General features: G+C 37.9%; 3 protein-coding genes across 6 annotated transcripts; 1 reads left to right on the forward strand and 2 right to left on the reverse strand.

Annotated features, from left to right (window-relative positions):
• Positions 1-689: 689 nt before the first annotated feature.
• Positions 690-18459, forward strand: LOC106646959 (SUN domain-containing ossification factor). 3 transcript variants are annotated; one of them, XM_089594051.1, is made up of 13 exons: positions 690-1059; positions 1835-2039; positions 2213-2334; positions 9471-9747; positions 10527-10755; positions 11627-11878; positions 11984-12295; positions 12411-13234; positions 13510-14100; positions 14171-14662; positions 14883-15326; positions 15397-15726; positions 16853-18459. In XM_089594051.1, the coding sequence occupies exons 1-13, from the start codon at positions 1001-1003 to the stop codon at positions 16871-16873; spliced, it is 4158 nt and encodes a 1385-aa protein (XP_089450177.1). In that variant the 5' UTR covers positions 690-1000; the 3' UTR covers positions 16874-18459. The 3 variants fall into 3 exon arrangements, with proteins under 3 accessions (XP_089450177.1, XP_089450178.1, XP_089450179.1); XM_089594052.1 differs by having other exon boundaries at positions 10530-10755; XM_089594053.1 differs by lacking the exons at positions 15397-15726; positions 16853-18459 and having other exon boundaries at positions 14845-14930.
• On the reverse strand, positions 3878-5361 carry LOC106647037 (uncharacterized). Its single transcript, XM_014363287.2, has 3 exons — positions 5157-5361; positions 4323-4511; positions 3878-4228 (listed from the first exon to the last, which is right to left on the reverse strand). Exons 1-3 carry the CDS (start codon positions 5274-5276, stop codon positions 4046-4048), a joined length of 492 nt encoding a protein of 163 aa, XP_014218773.1. The 5' UTR covers positions 5277-5361; the 3' UTR covers positions 3878-4045.
• A 155-nt stretch (positions 18460-18614) lies between the features above and the next one.
• LOC106647011 (eEF1A lysine and N-terminal methyltransferase homolog) lies at positions 18615-21414 on the reverse strand. 2 transcript variants are annotated; one of them, XM_089594055.1, is made up of 8 exons: positions 21190-21414; positions 20993-21115; positions 20696-20912; positions 20412-20627; positions 20065-20324; positions 19624-19988; positions 19266-19405; positions 18615-19181 (listed from the first exon to the last, which is right to left on the reverse strand). In XM_089594055.1, exons 1-8 carry the CDS (start codon positions 21279-21281, stop codon positions 18636-18638), a joined length of 1959 nt encoding a protein of 652 aa, XP_089450181.1. In that variant the 5' UTR covers positions 21282-21414; the 3' UTR covers positions 18615-18635. The 2 variants fall into 2 exon arrangements, with proteins under 2 accessions (XP_089450181.1, XP_014218736.2); XM_014363250.2 differs by having other exon boundaries at positions 19266-19447.
• Between the last annotated feature and the right edge of the window lie 1903 nt (positions 21415-23317).

Raw genomic sequence — 23317 nt, forward strand, 5'->3', positions numbered from 1 at the left:
ATCTATAGTGTCCAAAGTCCAATTAGTGTAAGTATACTCTAAAAAGTTAAAAGAGTAAACAAAAGTTGTTAACCCAGAAAAGTAGGTAAAGTCATAGATAATATGGATATTTTTCCATGTTACATTACTCTGAATTTGGAGTTTCTACACTAATAATAAGTTAAGTAGTGATAAGTACTTATTGGTAATATCTTTTTCATGCACTTGCAGTTAGTTGTTGTAACATCATAGTACCAACAGCTTGGTAACAGCTCTCTCGCAATTCGCAAAATCCGTTCCGGGGGTTTGGGATATCCGGTGTGTTGAGAGAGAGCCGGGTTGTTTGGACACTTTGGACCGATTTACATAAAAAATTTGAGGGCTGTGATTGGATGAATGACTTCTCTCTCGCGCCCTTTTGTCGATTCGAACATTTCAAAGTGTGTTAACCTTGCAACGCTCACTCTTTCAAACTTTAACTTGCAAACACATATTTTTATATCAGCATAATTATTTGTAAGATATTTCGTTAATCTCGTAGTTCCCCGGCCAGTACATATTTTTCTTGTGCGTCATCATCGCTCGCGTTCTTTTTATCGCGTCGCCAATGTCGCCGTCATGCGAATACGCCACATCATCGGTACAACAATTGTAGTAGTTTAGCCTTAGCAGATTTTCAGTTGCAATCGCTCCTTCGTCGTGTTCTTATCTTGTGTACTGGTTGCGTGAGTTGCGTCGCCGCTAGTGTCGTGTTTGATGTTGCACGCAAGCACATCCGCTCTTATACATTTCCTTACCCATCTTAATTTTTTTTAAAAAGAATAATCAAGAAAATCCGTGGAATACAAACAACAAATGCACGCGCGTGTGTGTGTGCTCTATGGTGTACAGTGTAGTTAGTAGCTGTTAGAGGTTAATTTTCACGTTGTGGAAGACGAAGGGAAGGCTAATAAAGCAGCAGGTGCAAAAGGGGCGCGAAAACGCCCTCGAGGATGCCCATCCTCAAAGTAAGGGAGGAAACATGAGACTCCACGTGGCGTACGTCTACTGGATGCTGCTCTTGGTTTCTGCGCTCTCTAGGTGAGAAATCGCAAGCTGATCTGCGTTTTTTACCGGCTGTACCTGTATAATATGTATTGTAATGTAGGGCCTCAAGATTGCGTCAGACTTTTTTTGTTTTTTCAATATTTTTGCAGTATCATCTTTAGGTTTTTTAAAGATTATTGTATGTGAGGCAAGTACTTTGATTGTTAAGAATGCAAGCCCTTTAGTGTGAGAGGTGCATCATTGTTTTCACGGTAATTTAAAGGGACCGTGTCGTCGTCTGCAGTACAAGCTGCACGACGAAGGGAGGACGAGATGATATCATCATCAAACGAGTTTCTTGTTTACTGATAATAGGCAAAATTTTACGCATGTGCATAAATTTCGACTGGGGGTTTTTCAAACTGATACCACTTTTAACGAATTCGATGAGGACAAATGTGTAAGGTGTATTTGTTGGTAAAATATGAGATGATTGTTCAGTTGAACAAACTGCTACAGAGTATATTCTCAGATATGAATTGCTTATCAATAGTAGGAAATGCTTTCCTACAAGTGATCAACAAATACCTAGTATGTTGTTTCAAGTGTAAAAGTTAGAACCTGAAATTGCTTATTACTCTTTGAAAACTGTTACTTTTTATGTGAGAAAAATTGTGTTTACAGTTATGCTCAGCAAGTCAGGATATACCTTAACCATGTGTCTAACAAAACGATAAATTTACAGTTATATTAATTGGAATGAAAAAAAAAAAAAATGTTAATATTCATTTAATATCATGAGAATGAAAAATACATATTTTTATTTCAGTGGACTGCTTTTTTTAATCGTTGCTTCTGAAAATGTACAGTCCAATAAATTTATTGGTCCTGACAGGAATCAAGACCTTTTGCAAGAGGATAATGTATCCATCGTGGAGAACATACAGAATGACTTTGATACCGACCACCACGCAAAATCAAATCTTAAGATTCTTTCCCCCCTAAAGTCTGATTTAGGAGATCAAAATTATCAAGTAAGTCTATTTTTACAATTTTTAAATATATGGTGTACGAAAATAATTTTTTTTTTTTTTAATCTTCCATAAACATTTTGATAAACAAACCTAGTTTTCGGTTTCTGCAAAAAATATTTGAAAAATTTTACTGCTTAACAATTTAAATCCTCAAATTTGCATTGATGTTTCAGGATTTTTCTCCACCGCTTTCCGCAAGCTTTGAAACCGCAAACAAAAACGAAGAGCCCAAAATCCCAGAGGAAATAGACGTCCTCAAGGAAAGTTTGAGCAAGCAACCCAATTTATCTCAAGGGTAAGTGGAAATTCCGTATGTCCTAAAATTATGATAAATTCATTATCTCTTCGGAAAAAAAAAATCCCCATCTGATTTTAATGTATGCACAACTATACTTGAAGCAATCGAGAGTTCGTTGAATGAATTACTTATCTCGCGTGCAAGTAAACAGAAACACGCGCCCATAAATAGAAGTGTTATTAACTTGAAGAGATTCTCGTTGAACGTAGTAAGTATAGCGCAGCGGTCGCGAAAAAAAAAAGAACACTCGTAATCTCTCTCCAAAACGTCAGCAATCACCCACGAGAGAGGAGGGAGAAGAGAGATGGCGGTGTCTTGTGTATACGCACACGTAAACGACGCGTTACCACTGACGTGTGTTGCATCGATTTAAAATCGCCGCACACAGATCTTGTAATCGGCTCGTCGTGTGTGTATCCCCAGTTACGTCAGTAATTAGCTTTTTGCGCGTTTGTGTATGCGGTTCTGTTTGGAAACCCTTCCTGGGCGGTTGGGGGATATATATATGCACACTCTCGTGTCGAAAAGAAATAGAGAGAGGAAAAAAATGCGGTGTCTAGGTCGCGGGCGATCTGAGGAAGCCTCGTCAAGAGAGGCTATTTAATCTGTATCGATTGGCCAGTCGCCTTTTTTTTCCACCGTACAACGTACACTGTCCGTTTTCATAAGTATACATACGTGGCCGGATTAAAACCGTCTGGGCGCAACAACAATGCGAAAGTCGTGCGCACTTATTTTTTATTCTTTTGTTTACGTTGCGAAATCGCGAGGTGACAGGGCTTTATATTAGGCAACGGCGAATTTACTCGTCGATAAGATAAGCGTGGGATTTTTGATAAGTTGGATGTTTGGGGGATGAGTAAAGTTATGCGGTTAAGAGAAAGGGAATACTCAAGATATGGTACAGATAGAAAGGAATACTTGAACAATTGTCTTTTATTTTTTGGATATCGTATTAAAACTACACTGCGCATTATATTTTGACACCTCGTTCATTTAGTCTTCGAGTCGCTAAATGTTTTTATTGCAAAAATCTGGTTCTTTCGCGAAATGGAAAGAAACGCGACGAGCTTGCTCCATATAATGCTGGTAAGAAATACCAGTACATAAACTTGTTTTGCCATATTTAGTCGGTGACCCTATTTTCCAAACACGGCAAATAGTAGATGGCTTATTTTTACAACAATCCCATCACGAATCGTGGGTCATTAAAGTTCTTTTTATTTTAAACACTTTTTCATGATTAGCTGTGGCTGCCACATAAATCAATCAGTCGCGTCATTGAATGTAAAAATGATTTTTTTTTTTTTTTTCAAAAACTGCAAACAATGGCACGCGTTGTTGAATATTATCCCCTAATTTTTCATAACTGTAATTCAATACTTAAAAAAAATTACAATCTACTTGGGCAGCGCGCTGGTAACAATAAAGCGAAGGTCCTGTACTCGTATTGATTCTGATGGTAAATTATTCATACCGATTTTACGGATAAAGCTACAATTACCGGCTCTTAAAAAAAAACCTTATGCCTAATGACAAAAAAAAAGAAAAGAAACGCGAGCAGGACTTCCTGAAACAGTACATGAGTAAATAGCAGCGGAAGTATTCTGACGTGAAATGATAGCAACCATGTAATATATAGTTGGATGAACGGCGTATCAAATCTGGGTATACATGAATATGCGTGTAATATATTTATGTGGCGGCGTTATGCGTATTTGTACGTGAGCAGAGTCTCGAGGGCAAACGTCACCGAGGCGAGGATGGTGAAAATCCCGCTGGGCAGGAGTTGAATCTCCTGGGGCATGATGGTGTTCTCGTCCAACTCGATTATCAGTATGACGCCGGCTATGCAGCACAGGCTCGACGCCACGCCCGAGAACAGCATCAGCTGTGGACACAAGAGATGATACGTTATAGCGACGTGTGGCCATTTTTTTTTTTTTTTTTTTTTTTTTTAATCGTGTTCAAAAAATTCTGCTCACCATTTTCTTCGGCAGCTTGTCGCCGAGAACGCTAGAAAGTACGAATATCAAGTTTGTCAGTGTGAAACCGTAGAGCGACGTAAAGACAATCGCTCCCTCGATGTCGGTGAAACTGTTGAGAAAATCCCGGCGGATTCTGTAATCGTCCAATGGGTTGTTGGTCAGGCATATCGCGGTGATGCATAAAATCTGCAAATCGTATTTTCGAAATCACCATATGGGAGATGTAATTTTCATATGTGGTACAATCAAGAAAACAATTTTTCAGTCAGTTCACGCTAAAGATATTTATGGTAATTTTTATTACGCGGAGTTGCAATAAAATTTTTAAAAAATTTTACAGCTCGTGAAAAAAGCGTATTTTTAAAAAAATTTTCATTTAGTTTCAAATTTTATGTCGCCGTGTTGAACAAAACAGTTCATAACTTTTTTGTTTTTTTATTTCTTTATTTTAGAAAAATACAATTTTGAAACAATGTTTCTTCTCCATGTAGGCGTCAATGCGTTCATTACATGTCCAGATGCAAGCGATTTTTAAGATGAAATACACATTTCATGGTAGCAAATTTTTATATCAGTTTTCGTATTTTGTGAAATTAAAATTATCGCCCCTTACACTCATAAAAAGATGACGTTACGTATAAAATGTAAAAAAAAACTTTTTATGATCAAATTGTTATTTTTAGTTGAACCGCAACACGTTTATTGTAAATTTGACACCGATGGCAAAATTTAACGGTGTGGATTGCCAAAGGTGTTGAAAGATAGTTTGTATAAACTTGATCGCAATTAATATTTCTCATCAAGCAAAAAAGACCGCTTTTTTTTACTAACCACTTCGATAGCTTTGCAGACGAAAAAGGACGTTTTCTTCGGATTCTTCGTCACCACCTTCACGAAGTCCGACTTAACTCTTCCAAAATCATTGTGCCTGCCGTCGCCTTCCTCGGCCATTGTTCTCCTCTTCGATGAAAACAAAAACTCAACAACAATCCTTACTCGGGCACTGCACTTCACCGAGTTCACGACGACTGAGAAAGTCAACTAGGTCCACTTGTCGAATGTAAACGCCGAGACATGGTGGCCTGTCCTGATCATCATCTTCCCCCTTCCCTCGTCACGACTTCTTGTTGTCTTACTTATATTTTCCCGAGGCCTCAAGTGCTTCATTTGATTCGCAATTGTCGTAATTCATAAATACTCCCTCCCCCCAGGCACACCTACTTGGCGATGCGCGATGGCCTACGTACATCATGTGTGCCCTGCATCATCCGCCATCACGTACATGTAGAGTGGACACGTGTGTTGAGCTAGAATTTTTCGTAATTAGCCGTCGACTTTAATTCGTTACGGCTTTTTGTGGTGACGCTACTGTACGGTGACCTCAAATTTTTTTTTTTTTTTTTCTACTAAAAAGCAAGACCGAAATTTAGTGTAATTTGTTTAGTGCACATCCTACGAAGTATAGACGAAATTTGTAAACTACAAAGAGCCTACTTTTTTTTCTTTATTTACCAAGAACGAATCATTACATGTGATTTATTTATTATATATATATATATATATAACAGAAAACGCAAGCGACACAAGTGGTCACTTTTCAAGCGCAAGTTCGAGATAAAGAGACAATTTTCAAGTTCAAGTATACAATATGTATATATGCTCGTGTTATCTGTCGACCGGCAAGTGTATCGCTTGAGTGTGTGTATTACATTTGGTCGAGTAAGGTATAATCTTACAAAACACGCCAGGAGTAATCAATAGACTTGCTCAAAAAAACAGGAAGAAAGAAAGAAGGGCGTGAGAGGGGGGTGTGGGAGGCTCAATTAAGATGGAAAACACGTTTCAACGAGGCGAAACGTGGGCGGGTGTCGTAACGCTCCACTTCATGGGTTCACTTGGGTTTTCACGTGGCCCTTCCCTCCCGCACACACTATATACTTCAAATGGACCTAATTTTTTTTTTCTCTACTGTTTATTCGCACTTTTGGATGCTACTCGAATTTGATTACTTAAAAAACTCGGACGTTACACTATATTCTTTTGTTGTTTTTGAGTATACGTCATCATAGCGTATTAAATAAGTTTCGCTGTTATCGTTGATAAAATTACTAACTTTGCAAAGAAAAATGTATCCTCCATCATTGAAAAAATCATTTTATTTTTATCTAACGGAACAGAACATGAAAAAAAAACATGTATACAGACTTCACGAAGCAGATGTAACAACGTTTGTATCTGATGGCTTTGCCAAAAGAAACATCGCAACACCTGTGTTACATCGAGTAACATTTGAACACTGCATTGAATTGTTTATGTCATGGATACAATGCATAACAAGGTATATTATACGTCAACTGTTCCGGCATAACTTTTGAGATATCCCAATAGTAATAATACGTAGGTATTTATCGCAGTTGAATTTAAAAAATATGTATGTATACAGACACTGTCATGCCAGTAAATTAACCACTTCAACGTAATCTGATTACCACCCGCTATATGTAGGTATAGGTACTTTGAGCTGCGCATTCGCATTATTCGCGTAGGGCATGCGGAAGTCTCGAAACAAATGGCTTTCTCTTCTTCTTTGATTACTCTGTTTGTTAAATCTTTCCCACAAACAACGTCCATCAAGCTGATCATACATAATATTATTATGTACTTACAAGTGCTTGTCATCGGCACATTTTTATATATAATTAATACTTCATGTATTATCATAATTCATAAGTGATGTAAGTTGATATTAATGATAGTTTCTTCGTTAGAATTTTCTTTAAACTTTGAAGTAAAGAAAAAAAAAAAAAAAAAAAAAAAAACAGTAAAAACGCAACGACAGCAACGTGTGCAACACACTAAGCTCGACTCTTTCGTTTGCTCTTATCGATTTTATTTTAAACGGGTTTCCATCTATCCGTTTAATTGGTATCGATCTTTGAGCATGTCGTCGCAAAAGGTAGAATAAATTAGAAGAAAAAATAAAAATTGTTTTTTCTTCAATATACTTATTCGTCGACACGTGGCATACTCCTTCTGTATTGACTTGCTTGACGTCTCGTATATACGTACGTGCTTTATGAGAATAAAAATCAATTAGTTATTATCAATTATTCTACCCGTCGTTTAATCATAAAGATTATGGACACATTTATATTCTATCATTAAATTAAAGTAAATGATTCTAGGAAAGTTTTTTTTTTTTTTTTTTTTTTTTTTTTCATCAACTACATATTAATTTATATTTAATATAGGTTCTGGTGAGGCGCCAAAGCCATTCCAACTGTGTCTTGTTGCGTCGTAAAACGTGTACCCCGAACACTTGTTTTCTTAACACAAAACATTTTCTCCTTTACGAGGTGCAGTAATAAATAAATAAAAAAATGTATCCTCGCGTCCCTGCAAGTATATGTTGTTTACAACACATTTTAACACGCTAAATGTTAATTTCGACGCAAACACCGTACGTTTTCCCTTGTATATCTCCTTGATCTAAAACCGTATACATCACACACGTGTCGTTCATCTCTTACCTTCCCTCTGTTTTTTTTTTTTTTTTTTTTTTTTTTCGTCTCTCAATTATTCATTTGTACGAGCACTTGCTTCTTCAATTTGATACCGGCCTTGGCATATTATTTCACGCGACGTTTTTGTTCTTCTCTCTACTCTGTCCGTGCGGTTTCGTCGGTCGAGTCTTTGTAGGAAAAAAAAAAAAAAAAAAAAATTTGTAAAAAGTACGTGTGCACTACAAAATCCTAGACATAAAACATAAAACCGAAAGATCCAATAAACTATTTTTGTGTTGCTTTTCGCAAGTTGAACCCCTACAGGTATACGTGTTGTGGTAAAAATTTAATTACCAACGCGTGAAAGTAGATTTTACATATACCCACTCCTCCTCCGTATTTAGTTGGATTAAAAATAAATTTTGGCGCATATTAAAGCAAATTCATCTCCGTGTTGCGCAAGGGATTTTCATTTTATTCATCCCTTTTCGCGACTATATAATATGTATACACGTCTCGTCAAGTTGATACATTGTTGGACAGCGACTATGACGCGAGAGCTAAACACCTACTGCGTCAAAGTGTCATATTTTGTGGGGCATGTTAATTATAGTTGTTGCATATTTTTGCGAGTGCCAATGTCTGCGAAAATTTATCTTTATAAGGATATTCGATTAGCTGTTTCGTGCGATTATGGAAATTCGTAAACAGTACGTGTAAGGTGGGGGAAAAATGTAATATTTTTTCGCGTTAATAACAAAAAATGGACGTGACCTATTTTTGATTTCAATATAATCACACTGCTCTTGTTCGTTACTTTTACATTTGATTTAAAGTCCGACGCACGTTTTATTTTTACGTTATTCGTATTTAGGTAATTATTTGGGGGGGACAGTATTCCATTGAGGACAAAAGGACATTTATTTCGAAAAATCGTATATTATACACCGGGAAAAAAAAGATCCACCATATATATATATAGGCCCACCAACAAATTCTGTAACCGTTTGTTTTAGCGGAAAAGTAAAAAATCACAGCGCGTCTAAGGTAAAAGTACCGATGCTGGGACGATTTTTGGTAAAATTTCGTTTAAAAATTCATATAAAATCACATCTAGGAGATAACATGAACATTTAAATTGTTATTTATATATTTTGTGTTCCTACTTATCACACAATTTTTTTATAATTTTGTCTTAGCAAGAAATAATTACAATTAATAAAAACTTACTACGTCATGTTGTACCTAACGCGAAACACCATTGAAAATGCATGTCCCAATAGTGGTACGCGATGTCCCAATGGTGAAACGTACATGTTATTTCAATGGAATCTATGTCTTTCACCAATGGGACATCTAAAATTTGAAGTTATGTTTTGAGTTGTACGTATAATGAAACAGCTATTTTTAAAAACTTTTTTTTTTATTGTAATGCAATTGAAAATAGATGATGAGTTCTATTGATATGATAAGACACCACTTTTAATACCTGAAATTAATTTATTTCATGACAAAATTCTTAAACGTTTATTAGTTATTGACTGTTCCACTATTGGGACAGAATCAAAAAGTGCGTCCCAGCATCGGTACTTTTACCGTATTTGGTTTTATCTTTGTCCCTAAACCTTTGTTTCCTCCTCAGGATATCCGACGGCGAGCACCCGGAAATCCTGACGCTCGGGCCGGACACGGCGGCGAGTCTGGCGACAGATGGCTCGGAGTATAACGCGTCCTCGGGAGCAGCGATTAAGGGGGAGGACGAGCTGGCGGACCTCGTGCGGCTGTCCGAGTTGCTCGGGACGAACGGCACCAACGAGACAACGGAGGAGCGGGAAGCCGAGGTCGTCGTGGTCAGGGCCGAGCAAAAGAGGCCCGGGGATGCCGAGCAGAAGCGGACCGAGCCTCGAGAGGTCCACCTCGTGAGTTCATTTTCTCCTTCTCCAAGTCAAAAAACGCGATGTTGCGTCATTGGCCCTTACACCTTTAATGGGATAAGATGTGCGAAAACTTACAATCTTATAATTATATTATGTATATGAGTTTGCCGCGATAGTGTATGTACGCGAATGATCGGTTTTGGATAAAATAGTTGAAATGTAATGATTTTCGTGCGTGACTGTTCCGTAGAGTATACACGAAGAGAACTTGTTAATCTTATTATTAATCGGCTGTCAAGATACATCCATCGTGTTGATCTCAAATTTTTTGGACCAGTATCCTCTTGATACATTACATTGAGAATAATATAGATCATTTGTTATTGGAGAGGAAAATTGTGTTCCCTCTGTACTTTTTGTAGGTACCGCAATGTTGGGAGAACAAAAAGATATGTTTAGTTTGCTACAACTTTACTAGGGATTTCCTCTGAAACCAATAAACAAAAATGGTTGCAGATCACAGTGAAATACAACTTTTGTGTATCATACCCTTTTTTTTTTGACAAAGTAATTTATTAATCCATATTTTGCTTTCTACGCTCCGAGTCCCGAAAACCGTTGTAAATTGATCATAAAATCGTTACTCAGCATAAACATTTTCGGGCAACCTTTTATAATCAAGCATCAAACGTCAACAATTTTTACAATTCCTCTTCACATAAATAATTATTGACTGTGATACCATTTTTTGGCTCGCATACCAGTTAAATACGTTTTAGCACGCTTAGCGTTTGAAAAGTACAGTACAATAATCTCCACAGGAGACAGAGGATCAGCAGAGAGAATGGCCCAAGAGCCCGACTACCGCGCCGGAATTGAACGACAGCGCAGCCAGGGCGCAGCTGACCGGAAGCGCCGACGACAGCACGGCTGCCATCCTCGACAGCCTCGTTACAACGGGCCCAGGCAGCAGCGAGCCTCACGAGGATATGCCCTCGTTCAACGAGTGGGCCCAGAAACGCCTCGTCGAGGAAGCTGAGAAGAAAAAGAGTGAGTTTCCATTTGGTTCCTTCACCAGAGAGGGGACGCGTGGGCTTTTTTTCATGTGTGGGCGAACTAGCTGTAATCATTGCGAAAGAGAGTCGATAAGAGCTTGCGCTCTGCTGCGTGTGTGTTGTACGCGTTTTGTTTCTTTTACTGTGGTCTATGTGTATAGCATGTGTGGCTCGCGAATCGGAATTCCGACTCGATCCGATTTCTATTGGTACATTATCTTCGCGTCGAGTTGCGGCTTGGACATTTTTATCGATTGAAAACATTAGAAAATACACATTTATTCAGGTTGAAAAGCTTTTTTTTCTTTTTTTTTTTCATACCAAACTGGTTGAAACAGTATTTTTGCCGTATATCCATTTCAAAACGTGCTTGTTATCTCTTTGCAAAACATGATCCGACAATCACTCATTTTTTTTTTTTTTTTGTTTCAATGTTTGCATTGCATTCTTGCGTGTTTAATTGTCAGTCGATTGGTTGTGGCTAAATATATAACCGATCAATACCGATGCGATGGACGACATAATTTATTTATGTATGATGTTTTATAACGATGCAAATGGGGATCTGATAAACAGCCGAATCGACAGATCTATCAACTGTTTGACCATTTAAGCGAAAACAAGAAAATGAATTCAAAAAGGCTACAAGATTTAACGCATTTGTAGGTATTTTTTGTTGAGCTTTGGTTTATAGAGCTGGTGAAATAATTTTATGAACTATAAACGCGGTTTTTTTTTTTTTAAACAATCGTTAACTCTCTGTGTTGGGCAATTGTTAGAAAACAACATAAATTTCAACACAATTCAAACGCATGAGAAAAAAAAGAACGGCTGAAAAAATAAATAAATGAACAAAAAAATTTCAGCACACCCGAACGCATCGGTGCAAACGGCAAACGGTGTGCCGGTCCGTGGCCTCGGGGGTATACGGATGCGGTCGAAAAACTACGCGTCACCGGACTGCGGGGCCAAGGTCGTGGCTGCCACTCCGGAGTCCAGTAACGCGCGCAACATCCTCGTTTCGTCGCGCGACGAGTACATGCTGAACGCGTGCACGACGCGCGTCTGGTTCGCCGTCGAGCTCTGCGAGGCCATACAGGCCAGGAAAATCGACCTCGGTAAGTATATATATATATATATATATATATATATATATATAGTAGAAACCAAAGACTGTTACCGTTTCACGTTAAAATCTCGCTAATCATTGGTTCATTTTTCAGCAAACTTCGAGCTGTTCAGCTCGTCGCCTAAGGACCTGTCCGTGTACGTGAGCGATCGCTTCCCTACCCGTGACTGGACGCTCGTTGGACAGTTCACGGCGCGGGACGAGCGCGACGTGCAGAGCTTCGTACTCGAGCCACGGCTCTTCGGTAAATACATCAAGGTCGAGCTTCAGTCGCACTACGGTTCCGAGCACTTTTGCCCGATCAGCTTGTTTCGGGCCTACGGGACGAGCGAGTTCGAGGTTTTGGAGACGGAAACCGAATCCGACACCCAGACGGACAACAGACGAGCCGAGCTGGCATCTGGAGGTAAATCTCTCTCCCTTAATTGTTATTCGGTTCTATATCCTCTTACGAGTTGCGAACCGTAGCATTTTTCGTGTCGGTATGTCATGTACGGTTTTCGTGCATTTCTCATCTCTAGGTGATACAAATGATGATGGCAGCGCGGAGGGCGAGGATGCCGAGGATGTCGCGTACGTGGACGAAGAGCAATCCGCGAGCGTATCCTCCAATCCTCTGTTTGCCGCGTTGCGGTTGCTTCGCAAGGGTGCCGAAATCCTCATCAGAAGTACGGACTTTCGGCCCACCGTGAATAATATCACCAAGATCCAGGAGAGCATCAGCGGGGACGTGCTCCAAGACGCGAGCCTCAACGATTGTGGCACGCCCATGTACGACATAGCTTGCCGTGGATGCGACGACAAACGTTTCGGTCGCGTGTTTCAGTTGATTAGCTGCAAGAGACACTATCTCGAATCGCTGATCAGCTTGCCGTTTATTCGGGAAACCCTCGCCAAGAGCCGCTTGTGCGAAAGTGATTCTGGGACCGACGTGCTCTACGTGAACGAAGCTTGCGTCGACGAAACCAAGATCCGGAAGATCAAGGATTCCGCAAAGTACTATTTCCGAGCGCGCTTCCTGTCCTCCGTCTTCACGCCGGACTACATAATAGCCTTGTGCAACATACTGGCGGCACGCGAGCAGCGTCTCTTCGCCAATACGAGTCACCAGGAGCCGCAACTTACCGATTACACGCCCAACAGGACGCGTAGCGAACAGACTGTCCCGGTGCCCGTTGCTTCGAGCCCCGGCAAGGTCGACCGAGAAGGTGTGAAGCAGACGAGTACAGCTACCGAGCCTCCAACGAGCTCCGGAGACAAGCTCACCGATTCCGGTTTGCTCAAGTCAAAACTGGATTCCCTGCCGACTGGAAGTATTAACCTTAGCGAGAGCCTCGTCACCCAGGTTATTGAGACTTTCAAACTACTGTTTAATTTTCAAGTTGCGTCTTTTTGTTCAATGCGTAAGAGTGTTTTTTGTGTGTGTGCGTGTGCGCTTCAGGTGTATCGTAAAACGTTTTAGCTCACGTAATCTGATACATTGCAGGGTACAAGTAATACGGATTTATTTTTAGAATGGTTTTCTTGTGGTTTGCTTCGCGTTTCTCAAGAGCTTCGCATTTTTCCACCACTTGGTATTGAAATTAAATAACATCAATTTAAAAAACGTATGATTTGCAGATCAAGCCTACCAAAACGACGCTTACAATCGAAGAAGCAAAAGTACCGTCGTTCGTCCCGAATCTCGAGTCAAGTATGAACCAAGTGCTGGAGGACAGCAGCGTGCACAAAATAGAAACGCCGCCGACGACGGAACCATCGGAACCCGTCACTACTAAAAGTTCTTCCTCGCTAAAGTCTCGAGAGGAATCGCAAGAATCAGTATCTTCGCAACGCAGAGAAGTCCCATCGCTATCCTCCGCAGCGTCATCCTCGAAAGTAGCGCCTAGCTCTACGGACAGCTCAAAATCATCGAGCGAAAAAACTGACACTGGCTCTAAAACAGAATCGAAACATGATGAGACGGAGGTGAAACAAAAAGTCGAGCCCGAAAAGGTAAAAGAAAAGGTGGACCCAGAGCCAGCAAAACCAGTGTCCCCAGAGCAGGTCAACTTTGAAGGCTTCGATTTGAAGGATCTCGAAGTGGAAGGTGCTCAGAGTAACGGCAATGCCAATAAAAACGATGCCTTGACTGGACAGCAATCTACTGCCAACGTTGGCACGCCACAGCAGAAAGAGTCCGTGTTCCAAAGACTCTCGAATAGAATCAAGGTGAGTTTTTTCAAATAGTTTACTTATTTTTATAGGGTATTCGAAAACTTGAACGATTTCGTAATTTTAGACGTTGGAGCGTAACATGTCGCTGAGCAGTCAGTACCTCGAAGAGCTGAGTCGTCGCTACAAAAAGCAAGTCGAAGAGATGCAACGTAGCTTAGAACGCGCGATGACAGCTATGAACGAGGAGTCCCGCAAAGGCGAAGAGCGCCATACCAAGCGTCTCGAGGAAGTCGCGACCCTGCGTGGTGAAATAACCGTTCTAACTAAGCTTCTTGACGAACTCATCAGCGAGCGCAACAGCTGGTGGCGGATCTTTGATATATCGGCCCTCACCCAGCACGGACTCTTCGTTCTAGTCGAGGTCGTTCTAGTTATTCTTATAATATCGTACTGTAGACGAGTGGACGATGACGCGGATTACGTGGATGAAAAAGATGAAGGCAGAGCTGTCCGAACGCTCAACCGGCAGGGAAAGACTTACGAGATTATCAAACAAAAGTGCAACCAGCTGACTAGAAAGACAAAGAAACGTAGGCCTAGCGAGATCGCGTCACAGGTTTGTATTTTAATATGCACTTTGATTTTACTGCTTTCAAATCCGCGCTTGTTATTCCAATGCAGTGACAGTTTTATTTTGGCTGTAAAAGGTGAAGGGTCGGAGCTTTAGTGGGCAAGCTTGCAAAGTAATATGGCTCGATACTGTTACCTACATTTATAAAGCCCGTCCTTTTCTCACAGCATAAAATTATTAAATTTATGTAAATCAATGACCGCAGGTTAAGGGAACGTACGATCAGCTTATGATCGAGAACACGGCGAGTACATCTAAAAATAGCAAAAAAAAGAAACGCAAAAAGGATCTAGCTGTATTGCGAACGGCGTCTGTCAAGGAAACTAGTAGCGGCAGTCGAGCGAATTTAAATGTACCACTGCACTCGAGAAGCGCTTCAGCCAGTGACGCCATTAGCTCTATGGAAAACAATCGGCGTAAAGATGTCCTTGCGAATTTAGAATTGGAAAGACAGGACAGACCCGAGTCGGCGCCTGACAATGTTATTAAATATTTCGATGAGAGTCAGCAGCAACAGTCATTAGTTCATAAGAAGGTAAAGATTCTTGCCATACATGAGGGTGATGATGTTTCGATGAAGAGTACTGAGTCGAGGAGTCTCAAGGACTCGAATGCGACGTCTACCCTCGAAGAAGGAGCCGTTAAACCGGTATTTATGCCTTATTAGTCAATTTGAAAAGTCCTCGACACCTTACATAAATAATTTCTTTTACTTTCAGGAATCTAGTATGTACAGTAGTTTGCGTAAAAAATTATCATCACCATCGTTCATGAAAACAGCCTTGGGTACGAGAAACAAAAGAATGGCTCTGATGGGCAGTAGTAGCGGTAAAAAAGTATCCCTAAGTCTCGACGAGAACGTAATAAAGCCGTTAGAGAGGCGGTCCGATGAAAAAAAGGACTCGCTTTCGGTACTTGAAATAACAAACGGTGCGATGGATGATTCCGTAAGGACGACAAATGGACTCATGGAGGAAAGTGACGAATCGAGAAGTAGCTGTGCTACACCGACGAATAAAAAGAAGCGAACTAGTGGCATAAAAAGAATGGTAAAAAAGTTTTTTTGATTAAAGTAAAAGACCAAGCTTTTATGCAATGCCTAAGACTGATCTTACTGTTGTTGAGTAATTTTTGTTTGAAAGCGCGTGCTTGTGTACATAGTAGATTGCTTAGATGTATCGAAAGAACGTAGAGAGGAGAGATACTTGTGTAAGTGATTGCAAGCTAGTGAGTGTAAGAAAGCTGTGTATTAAGCTACTGTTGTTTCCAGTTAGAAGGATTTTTGATGTAAGTCAATTGTTTTTTTTTTTTTTAAGTGTTTTGGTCTACGTTGGTTGTTTGTACAACATTTTTTATAACTTCATTGCAGGAGATGTATCTTTTGGTTATTTCTGCAGGATATTATAATTCTTTAAATTTCATGAAACTCACTGCCACTAAATTTAGAAAACATTGTTGCAAACCGACTTAATATGCGTATTTTTAATTGTTAAAAAACGTACGGAAATAAATTAAAAAAAAAAAAACCATTTAAGATGAATAATAACTGTTAGAAAGTTAAATTTGTTTTTAAATTTATCATTAGATCTTTCACTTCGTACTAGTAACAAATATTATTTACCCTTGTTTTATGCTTCGTAAAATATTACTTTTCTTTAAATAATAAAAGATTATTTCAAAAATCAGCAATTTAAATTACTTTGGTAACATAAAAATTTAATGAAATCAGTACATCTAATAAAACAAAACAATTGAAAAATTCATACTATCAAGTGCCCGGATTGCAAAATAATAAATTTAATAACATAGTGCCATTCTAAAATTAATGTAGCCTTATAACGTAATTATAAAATAAAAAAAATAAAAAAATAAAACAAAAGGTGCTCGATTTTAGCTTGCTTATGCCAAAGTGTAGAAACATTTTTATTGTAAGCTTAATTATGCCGTCATTATTAGAAAAAAAAAAAAAAAAAAAAATTAAACTTAAAATTTATTCTGCTTGTAAAATAATTTTTAAAAAATATAAAAATCGTAATCGCAAAATTCACGAAAGTATGTTGATAATCAACTAGTTGTAGCTTTTTAGTAGTTTTTATTAATTCATCTGTTAAATTTTAGTCTACTTCGAGCTTACATAAATTCTTAGAAATTAAAATCTTGCTTTTTGCGTTTCAGAAACGACAACCAACAAGCTAAATCACCAAAATTTAATAAGACAATATTAATATATAATCAACGGCAAAAGCTGGTCCATGCATTTTATCTATTTATATGGTTGAAAAGTTATGTGGAGCAAGTGGGAATTTTTTAAAATTACATAGCACTAAAATAGGTGGACGTTAGTAACTCATGTTGACGATTGGAATGGAATGAGCATTGATGATTTATGCAATGTATGTACTTTATCATAAAGTTGTATAAAAGAGAGTTAATTTCTCATAGATTCTGTAAAATTTTACATGTCAGTCAGGTCAGACGCATTCTGTGATAAATCACATAAATTAATAAGGCACAACAAACGAGGCTCGATCACAACGGCGTTACTAAATACAATCAAGACATTTATTTCTTGATTCTTGATTGCTTGCATTTACAGATTGATAAATTAGTCATACTAGTTTAGTTAGTTATTAAAAGAGTTTTAAATGGTCTTTTAGTTAAGTAAGTAGGTAAAGCAAATAGTCATTTGAGTTTGAGTGAAGCAATTTTGCTTCCTATGATTAAGTATAAAGTTTCTTGAATTATTGCGTCAACAAAAATGTTTTTACTCTAAATGCTTGATTCATAACACCCTTTTTTTCACTCAAGCGCAAAGACTGACTATTAATTTATATGCATATTTATGTTTAATTAATATCTTATATATTTTTCTAGGTATAGAAACCATAGGGTTTATTCGTTAATTTAAATTTATATTTTTATAAATACATATATTCTAAAATAAAGATCAGCAGGTACTTTATTTATCTGATCTTGAAAAGAGAATTTTTCGTAATAAAATACTAGCGTTAAAAAGTTTTAATTAAATAAAAAATCATTGCGTTACTGAAAATATGCGCACATCGTATATTACTTCGTTGTAAGGCAGTTAAGATTGTAACAAACTATATGCCAAATTAAGTTTCTGATTATAGAAACTGGTCGTATAACTTGGAATTAACACAACTAATTACCTTCTTTTTTTCAGACTGTTTTGTTTAACATTTGTGTAAATTTTTTATTGTAGAATCGACAAGATATTGAATATCTACTTTGGTGATTGGCTGTGTAAATTCTTAGTTAATAGTTTAAAACTAGTTTCGTAAGTGCACGTCGTTGATCGCGTATATGGTTTTCAAATATAGTGTGATACAATGATTAGGAGTATGCAAAAGTCTTATTATAAATAAGTAAATAAAACTGTAATATTGTAAAATTAAAACGACCTATTTTCTCTTTGGTTTACTTGAAAGCGGGTTTGATCACATCACCTGTTTGTATTTCAGTTACAATCTATCTTTGCGACAAGTAGATATGACTTCATTAAAATTAAAAAGTTTTGGTTTTTTCAACTATGTTCATAGTGTTATGTATAGTGAGTAAAAAATCGTGAAAAACAGTATTGACACAACAAACGATGTGAATGGGGTTGATTTTTAAAAAAGCAATTATTAACCTCCTTTTTTGTCATTTTTTGATGATAAGCGATTGATGAAACCTGTTTATAATGTTATTATTATTGATTTTGTAAGAAAGATTTGCTCCAGTAAATGTTGTTTTTGAATAAAACTTTTTCGAGCGTATCCTAGTCAAAATACCATGCATTTTTTCTGACTTTATCCAGAGTATCCACCCAATACTATTAACTTAATCAGTGCACAACATTTTAGGGCCAATTAAAAAATGCTGTAAAAATTTTTTTTTTCAAAAACTATAAAATCTGTTAATTTATGTGCTTACACTAAGATACATTTTATACTCAAGTTTCAAATTTTAAATTATTCAATAACGAAGTAATTTCATAAAGTTGTGCAAAAGCTGGGTTTTTAGATTTTGCCCGTTCATTAAGTTCTGTAGCCGTTTCTTGTATCAAATTTTTCCATTCCTTGCGATTCCTCTCATTTCTGGAGCAAAATATAACTTCATTGACATCTTCTCCCAATTTATAAGATGCCAAAAACTTGTAATTCTTCTGTAAATTACAAATAACTTCATTCCGAAGTTTTTCGTTTCTTGCCACAAGATTTAAAATAAAAAGGCCATCGTCTGTGAGACAGTTTTGTACAGTTTTAAGCATATCAGGTTCAACAAATTGCTTTGGAGGGCAGCTCATACCGATGCTGGGATCTTTACTGTCCACATCAAAGAGTATTGCACTGAATTTTTTACCATTATTTGATGATGTTTTTAAATATTCTATACCGTCCGCGATTTCAACTTTCAATTTGGCATCTTGAACGAGATCAAAGTACTCTGTAGCTACTTTTAATACTGCCTTGTCTATTTCTACAGCTGTGACCACTGCCTGCACGAAAACATAGAAGATAAAGAGTTTCAAAATAGTCACAGAAGTACAGAAAACTGAAAAAAAAAATTATTTTGACAATACCTGTGGAACATAATTACGAATGAAAGTGCACAATCCACCGCCACCAAGACCAATTATCACAGTTTCCCCATTGTCCTTGTTTTTCAGTGCTGCTTTTAAGCCTAACGTCATGTAAATATGATGTTCACAAGCGACAAAATCTGGATCAACCACGTATTTCAATTTTTTCCTTCTAGATGTTACTGAGATCAATAAACCATTTAAGTCAATAATTTGTAACGTGAGCTAACTACCAATAAATTATTTTTAAGAACTCAAATGTGTACGAGAAATAAAATATTGCGAATATAATTAAATAAGTAATACTATGAAAAAACTATCGACAGCAATGAAATTTATTCTATCATTTAGTGCTTACCTTGTTTTAATTTTGCTTCGCTTTGAACGACAAATTGATTATCCAAAAATATCAATCTTCTGAATAATCCTTCTTCACTCTCGATTTCTTCAACAACGAAAGAGCCGCTTATGATACTTTTTCCCTCGTAACATATTTTTCTTTTACCAATCCCCGGTCCCGATAACGACAGAAAAGGAATTTGTGATGTGGAAAGACTCGCTGGTGCGAAATTTTTCACACTCGCCGAAAGTTCACTTTTCACAGCATCGAGATTTTCATATTCTTGACCACGTTTTAATGTCACGATGATCAGGCGGTCAAACATAGCTGATTTAAGCAATTGCTGCCTTCCTTCTTTTGTACTAAACAACCAGTCGATTTCCCTAAAATGGTTTAGTGTATTGTACAACGTAGCGAATCATTCTTTAAAATGCAACAGCTTATGTTTTCGATATTTACCTGCCTTGTGGTACAATAAAAGCAGCATACGTTTTTTTCTCTTTTAATTTCAACTGATCCAACACATACATGGTATATCTCGGTTCTTTATCACCAGGTCTGTACAAATCAAGGGAAACTTCTCCTTCATTGGCCACACTACTTTTATATAAATTATTACACACTGATGCAGAATCTTGGGTTACTGTTACGTTATTAACCAGTTCCTCAACAGTGGAAATTCTTATTGGAGGACCTTCTGTTAAAACTAACTCTAATATCTGCAAAAAAACAGCATGTTTAAATAATTCATGAATATATAGCGTTTTTAATTAAATACGTAGAAAAGTATACCTATAAATACACACCGGTTTAAGTAGTTTCATGAATTTTGTTGACACAACCATAAATACAGGCATTGTGCTTTCACCCTGTTCCCTAGCTTTCATTTCTGCATCGTGACAGCGTATCACGCGAAACGCATAGGATGAAGAAAAACTCGCGACCAGAGTCTTGAGAATGTGTTCTTGTAACAGAGATATACAAATGTACCTGCCACTATTTTTAAGTACTCTTTTGAGTTCCTGTAAAAATCACATCATTAACAAAGTTACAATGATAATATTAAAAGTTCCTCCTTTACAAAACATACCGCAAGATATGTATCAATCAGAGCTACAGTGGCTTTATCGTTGTCAGGCATAAGTGCATCTAATGTTCCCTTGTCAATAATGACGCTGAACTTTCCATCGACAAATGTCATTTTTGTTGCATCCATTTGTTCAAAAATCAAACTTGGCCTTTTAACTCTATTTAACTCTACCATCTGTTTAATGACAACTTGTGATACGTCAATGTTTACAATGTTTCTAAAACATAAAAAACGCATCACAAAAACTAGTCACAAGAAAAGCTTCTGTTCTTAACTTAAAAAAAAAGGTGAACTAACTTGTAACCAGCGTCATACAGATCCATCCCGAGGGTCGAATTACCACAGCCAACTATGAGAATATCGTCGTTTGGTTTGATGTATTTCAGCAAATAACTACTGAGTTCCAGAAACTCACCATACCTTAATTTTAATGTTGAAAAAATCAGTAATGGTTAAGAAAATTGTAAAAGCAAACAGGTGAAACAACAACTCACCATTCAAAGGCCTTGTTTCCTCTATTTTTAAAAAAAGTGTTCCAGTAATCAGCTTTGCTGAATTCGTGGTGAGATTTTGGCAATAAATTCATATTGTATTTATTTGAAAAATAAGGTAGTTTTGATGAATTGGTAACAATTTTGTAGTAGATTATTTCTAATAACACAGCAGCTTGTTCATACGACCCATCCAAAACATAATATAAACATGTTTATACAGGACTGCAGAATGCTGCAGTATAGAGTAGCCAGTGTAAACACGTGCTTTTATCGTCTTTTTTTGCGCATGATCAGCGCCATCTAGCGGTATTCATTTTATATCATATCGTTTTTAATGTTTTTTATGTAAATACCGCTAGATGGCGCTGAGTGTAAATTTTAGGATCGCGCGCGTGTAACGCTGAGGGAACTCCTCATGAGGGAACGGGAACATGAAGCGGTGGAGGTGGTGATTCTGGAAATTCTGGAGAGGGAAACACAGATAATTTGACTTTTCGCAAAAAGCCGTGAAAATACCGCTAGATGGCGCGGATCCACACAACTCGCATTTGAAAATGTTTTTTTTTTTTTTCAATTGTAAACAAACTCCGAAATATCGGTGAAAATTGAGTCATCACCTTGGAAATTTTGAAGTTTGTTAGGGGTTGTGTTAAATAATAAGCCATCACCCTAGAGTTGAAACTCTACAATGAAAATTGTCGAGAGCAAACTTAACGAGAAGCCCTTCAACCCTGTAAGTAAGTACTTAAGTACTTAATAACAAAACTCTGTAGAGCATAAGAGCAAGTCTCAACAACCCGACAACCATAAATACAAGTATACTGTATCCTACAGACGAGCGCAAACGTAATCAACATATATTCCTATAACAACATAAAATAGCCTCTGTTTGAACAGGCCGCGACGGTGGTAAAACGTGTCATTTTCCAAGCTGGCTAGTTTATATATACACATGTATATGCTTCCTCTGGCGACGCATGTGTATGTGTGTAAGCGAGTAATTGCCGTCAAATAGCGCCCGTACGTCTCCCGAGGATTCATTAGAGAGCCAGAAAGCTTCCCCTCTTCTTTCGATCGATAATTCGATATCGGCAAGGTTTTTCTTACCCCTCTGTGTAACTCTCTGCGGTGAGTGGGTATAACGTTGAAAATCTGTTTTTGCAGATTTGCACTGACGTGCACACACACATACACATACACCGAGCGCTCATACATGTCACGTCACCTGAGAGAGTAGTGCGCGGGTGCTTTTTCTGGCACCCGCGAGAGTTTACGGCAGGTAATGTTTCTGAGTGATGTAGTTTTTTTGCATTTGCAAAGATAGAGAGAAGGGGGTATGGGAATTCACGTGAATTATCGTTTTGTATAGATTAATTAGGGGCTCCTCTCTGAAGTAATTATGTATTTTCCCATGTGTAAATCCATGCGAGCGTGTTTTATTTACTACTTACTCGATTTTTGCGTGCAGTAATTGGGGACGATATTTTACTAAACAAGTGGGTATACAGTGCGTTGATAAGCGTTTGATAAATAATTAACGATTGTATTGTATGTCAAAAAATGTTATTGCTGTATATTTGTGATAGTATCGAAACTCACGACTGAAACTTTTTCTTTTTCAGGTCAATCAGTGGCTTCATCATTTTTTTTTTTTCTTCAAAAAATGTAGTACTTCGAACGTCACCTCAAGTACAACAGTAGCGCAAAACATCAACACCCAGAGAGTTCCGTCAACATGATGATGTATTATTCCGAGCACTTGAATCGTGCACCTATACATGTATATATAATTAATTGACTACAGGACCCGCCGAGAGTGGTTTTTGAGAGGCGAGCGAAGGAAGGTGACCACTTGCCCGCGTTTCCTCGAATCACAAACGCAATCAAATTCGGCTCTTCGCGGGAGCAATTACTCAGTCCGAGCGAGCACAAATTACAATGTACACACGCAGCCATGTATACATATTTATGTGCGTACACATGTACAGACAACACGCATACCTCCCTGAAAGCGAAAGAAGAAAGGATGAGGATCGAGAATGAAGGAGTAATGTTGTACACATGCAGGAGGGGAAGGAGCTCCCGATTGAAATTACATCGATAATCGAGGGGAAAGCGCGGCGGTGCG

This window comes from Copidosoma floridanum, unplaced genomic scaffold (genome assembly GCF_036245765.1).
Source record: "Copidosoma floridanum isolate Cflo_tuat_1 unplaced genomic scaffold, Cflo_Japanese_pri ptg000020l, whole genome shotgun sequence".
Lineage (NCBI taxonomy): Eukaryota > Metazoa > Arthropoda > Insecta > Hymenoptera > Encyrtidae > Copidosoma > Copidosoma floridanum.

What these genes read in the sequence shown, in the direction of transcription:
- LOC106647037 (XM_014363287.2), bottom strand. Translation starts at nt 5,276, where the DNA reads ATGGCCGAGGAAGGCGACGGCAGGCACAATGATTTTGGAAGAGTTAAG. An exon ending in TCTGCAAAGCTATCGAAGTG is followed by an intron (nt 4,512 to 5,156) that starts GTTAGTAAAAAA and finishes TACGATTTGCAG; the next exon opens with ATTTTATGCATCACCGCGAT. An exon ending in ACAAGCTGCCGAAGAAAATG is followed by an intron (nt 4,229 to 4,322) that starts GTGAGCAGAATT and finishes TTGTGTCCACAG; the next exon opens with CTGATGCTGTTCTCGGGCGT.
- LOC106646959 (XM_089594051.1), top strand. Translation starts at nt 1,001, where the DNA reads ATGAGACTCCACGTGGCGTACGTCTACTGGATGCTGCTCTTGGTTTCT. An exon ending in TAGGAGATCAAAATTATCAA is followed by an intron (nt 2,040 to 2,212) that starts GTAAGTCTATTT and finishes TTGATGTTTCAG; the next exon opens with GATTTTTCTCCACCGCTTTC. An exon ending in GACTCTCGAATAGAATCAAG is followed by an intron (nt 14,101 to 14,170) that starts GTGAGTTTTTTC and finishes TCGTAATTTTAG; the next exon opens with ACGTTGGAGCGTAACATGTC.
- LOC106647011 (XM_014363250.2), bottom strand. Translation starts at nt 21,281, where the DNA reads ATGAATTTATTGCCAAAATCTCACCACGAATTCAGCAAAGCTGATTAC. An exon ending in CTGTATGACGCTGGTTACAA is followed by an intron (nt 20,913 to 20,992) that starts GTTAGTTCACCT and finishes TTTATGTTTTAG; the next exon opens with AAACATTGTAAACATTGACG. An exon ending in TTTATTGTACCACAAGGCAG is followed by an intron (nt 19,989 to 20,064) that starts GTAAATATCGAA and finishes AAACCATTTTAG; the next exon opens with GGAAATCGACTGGTTGTTTA.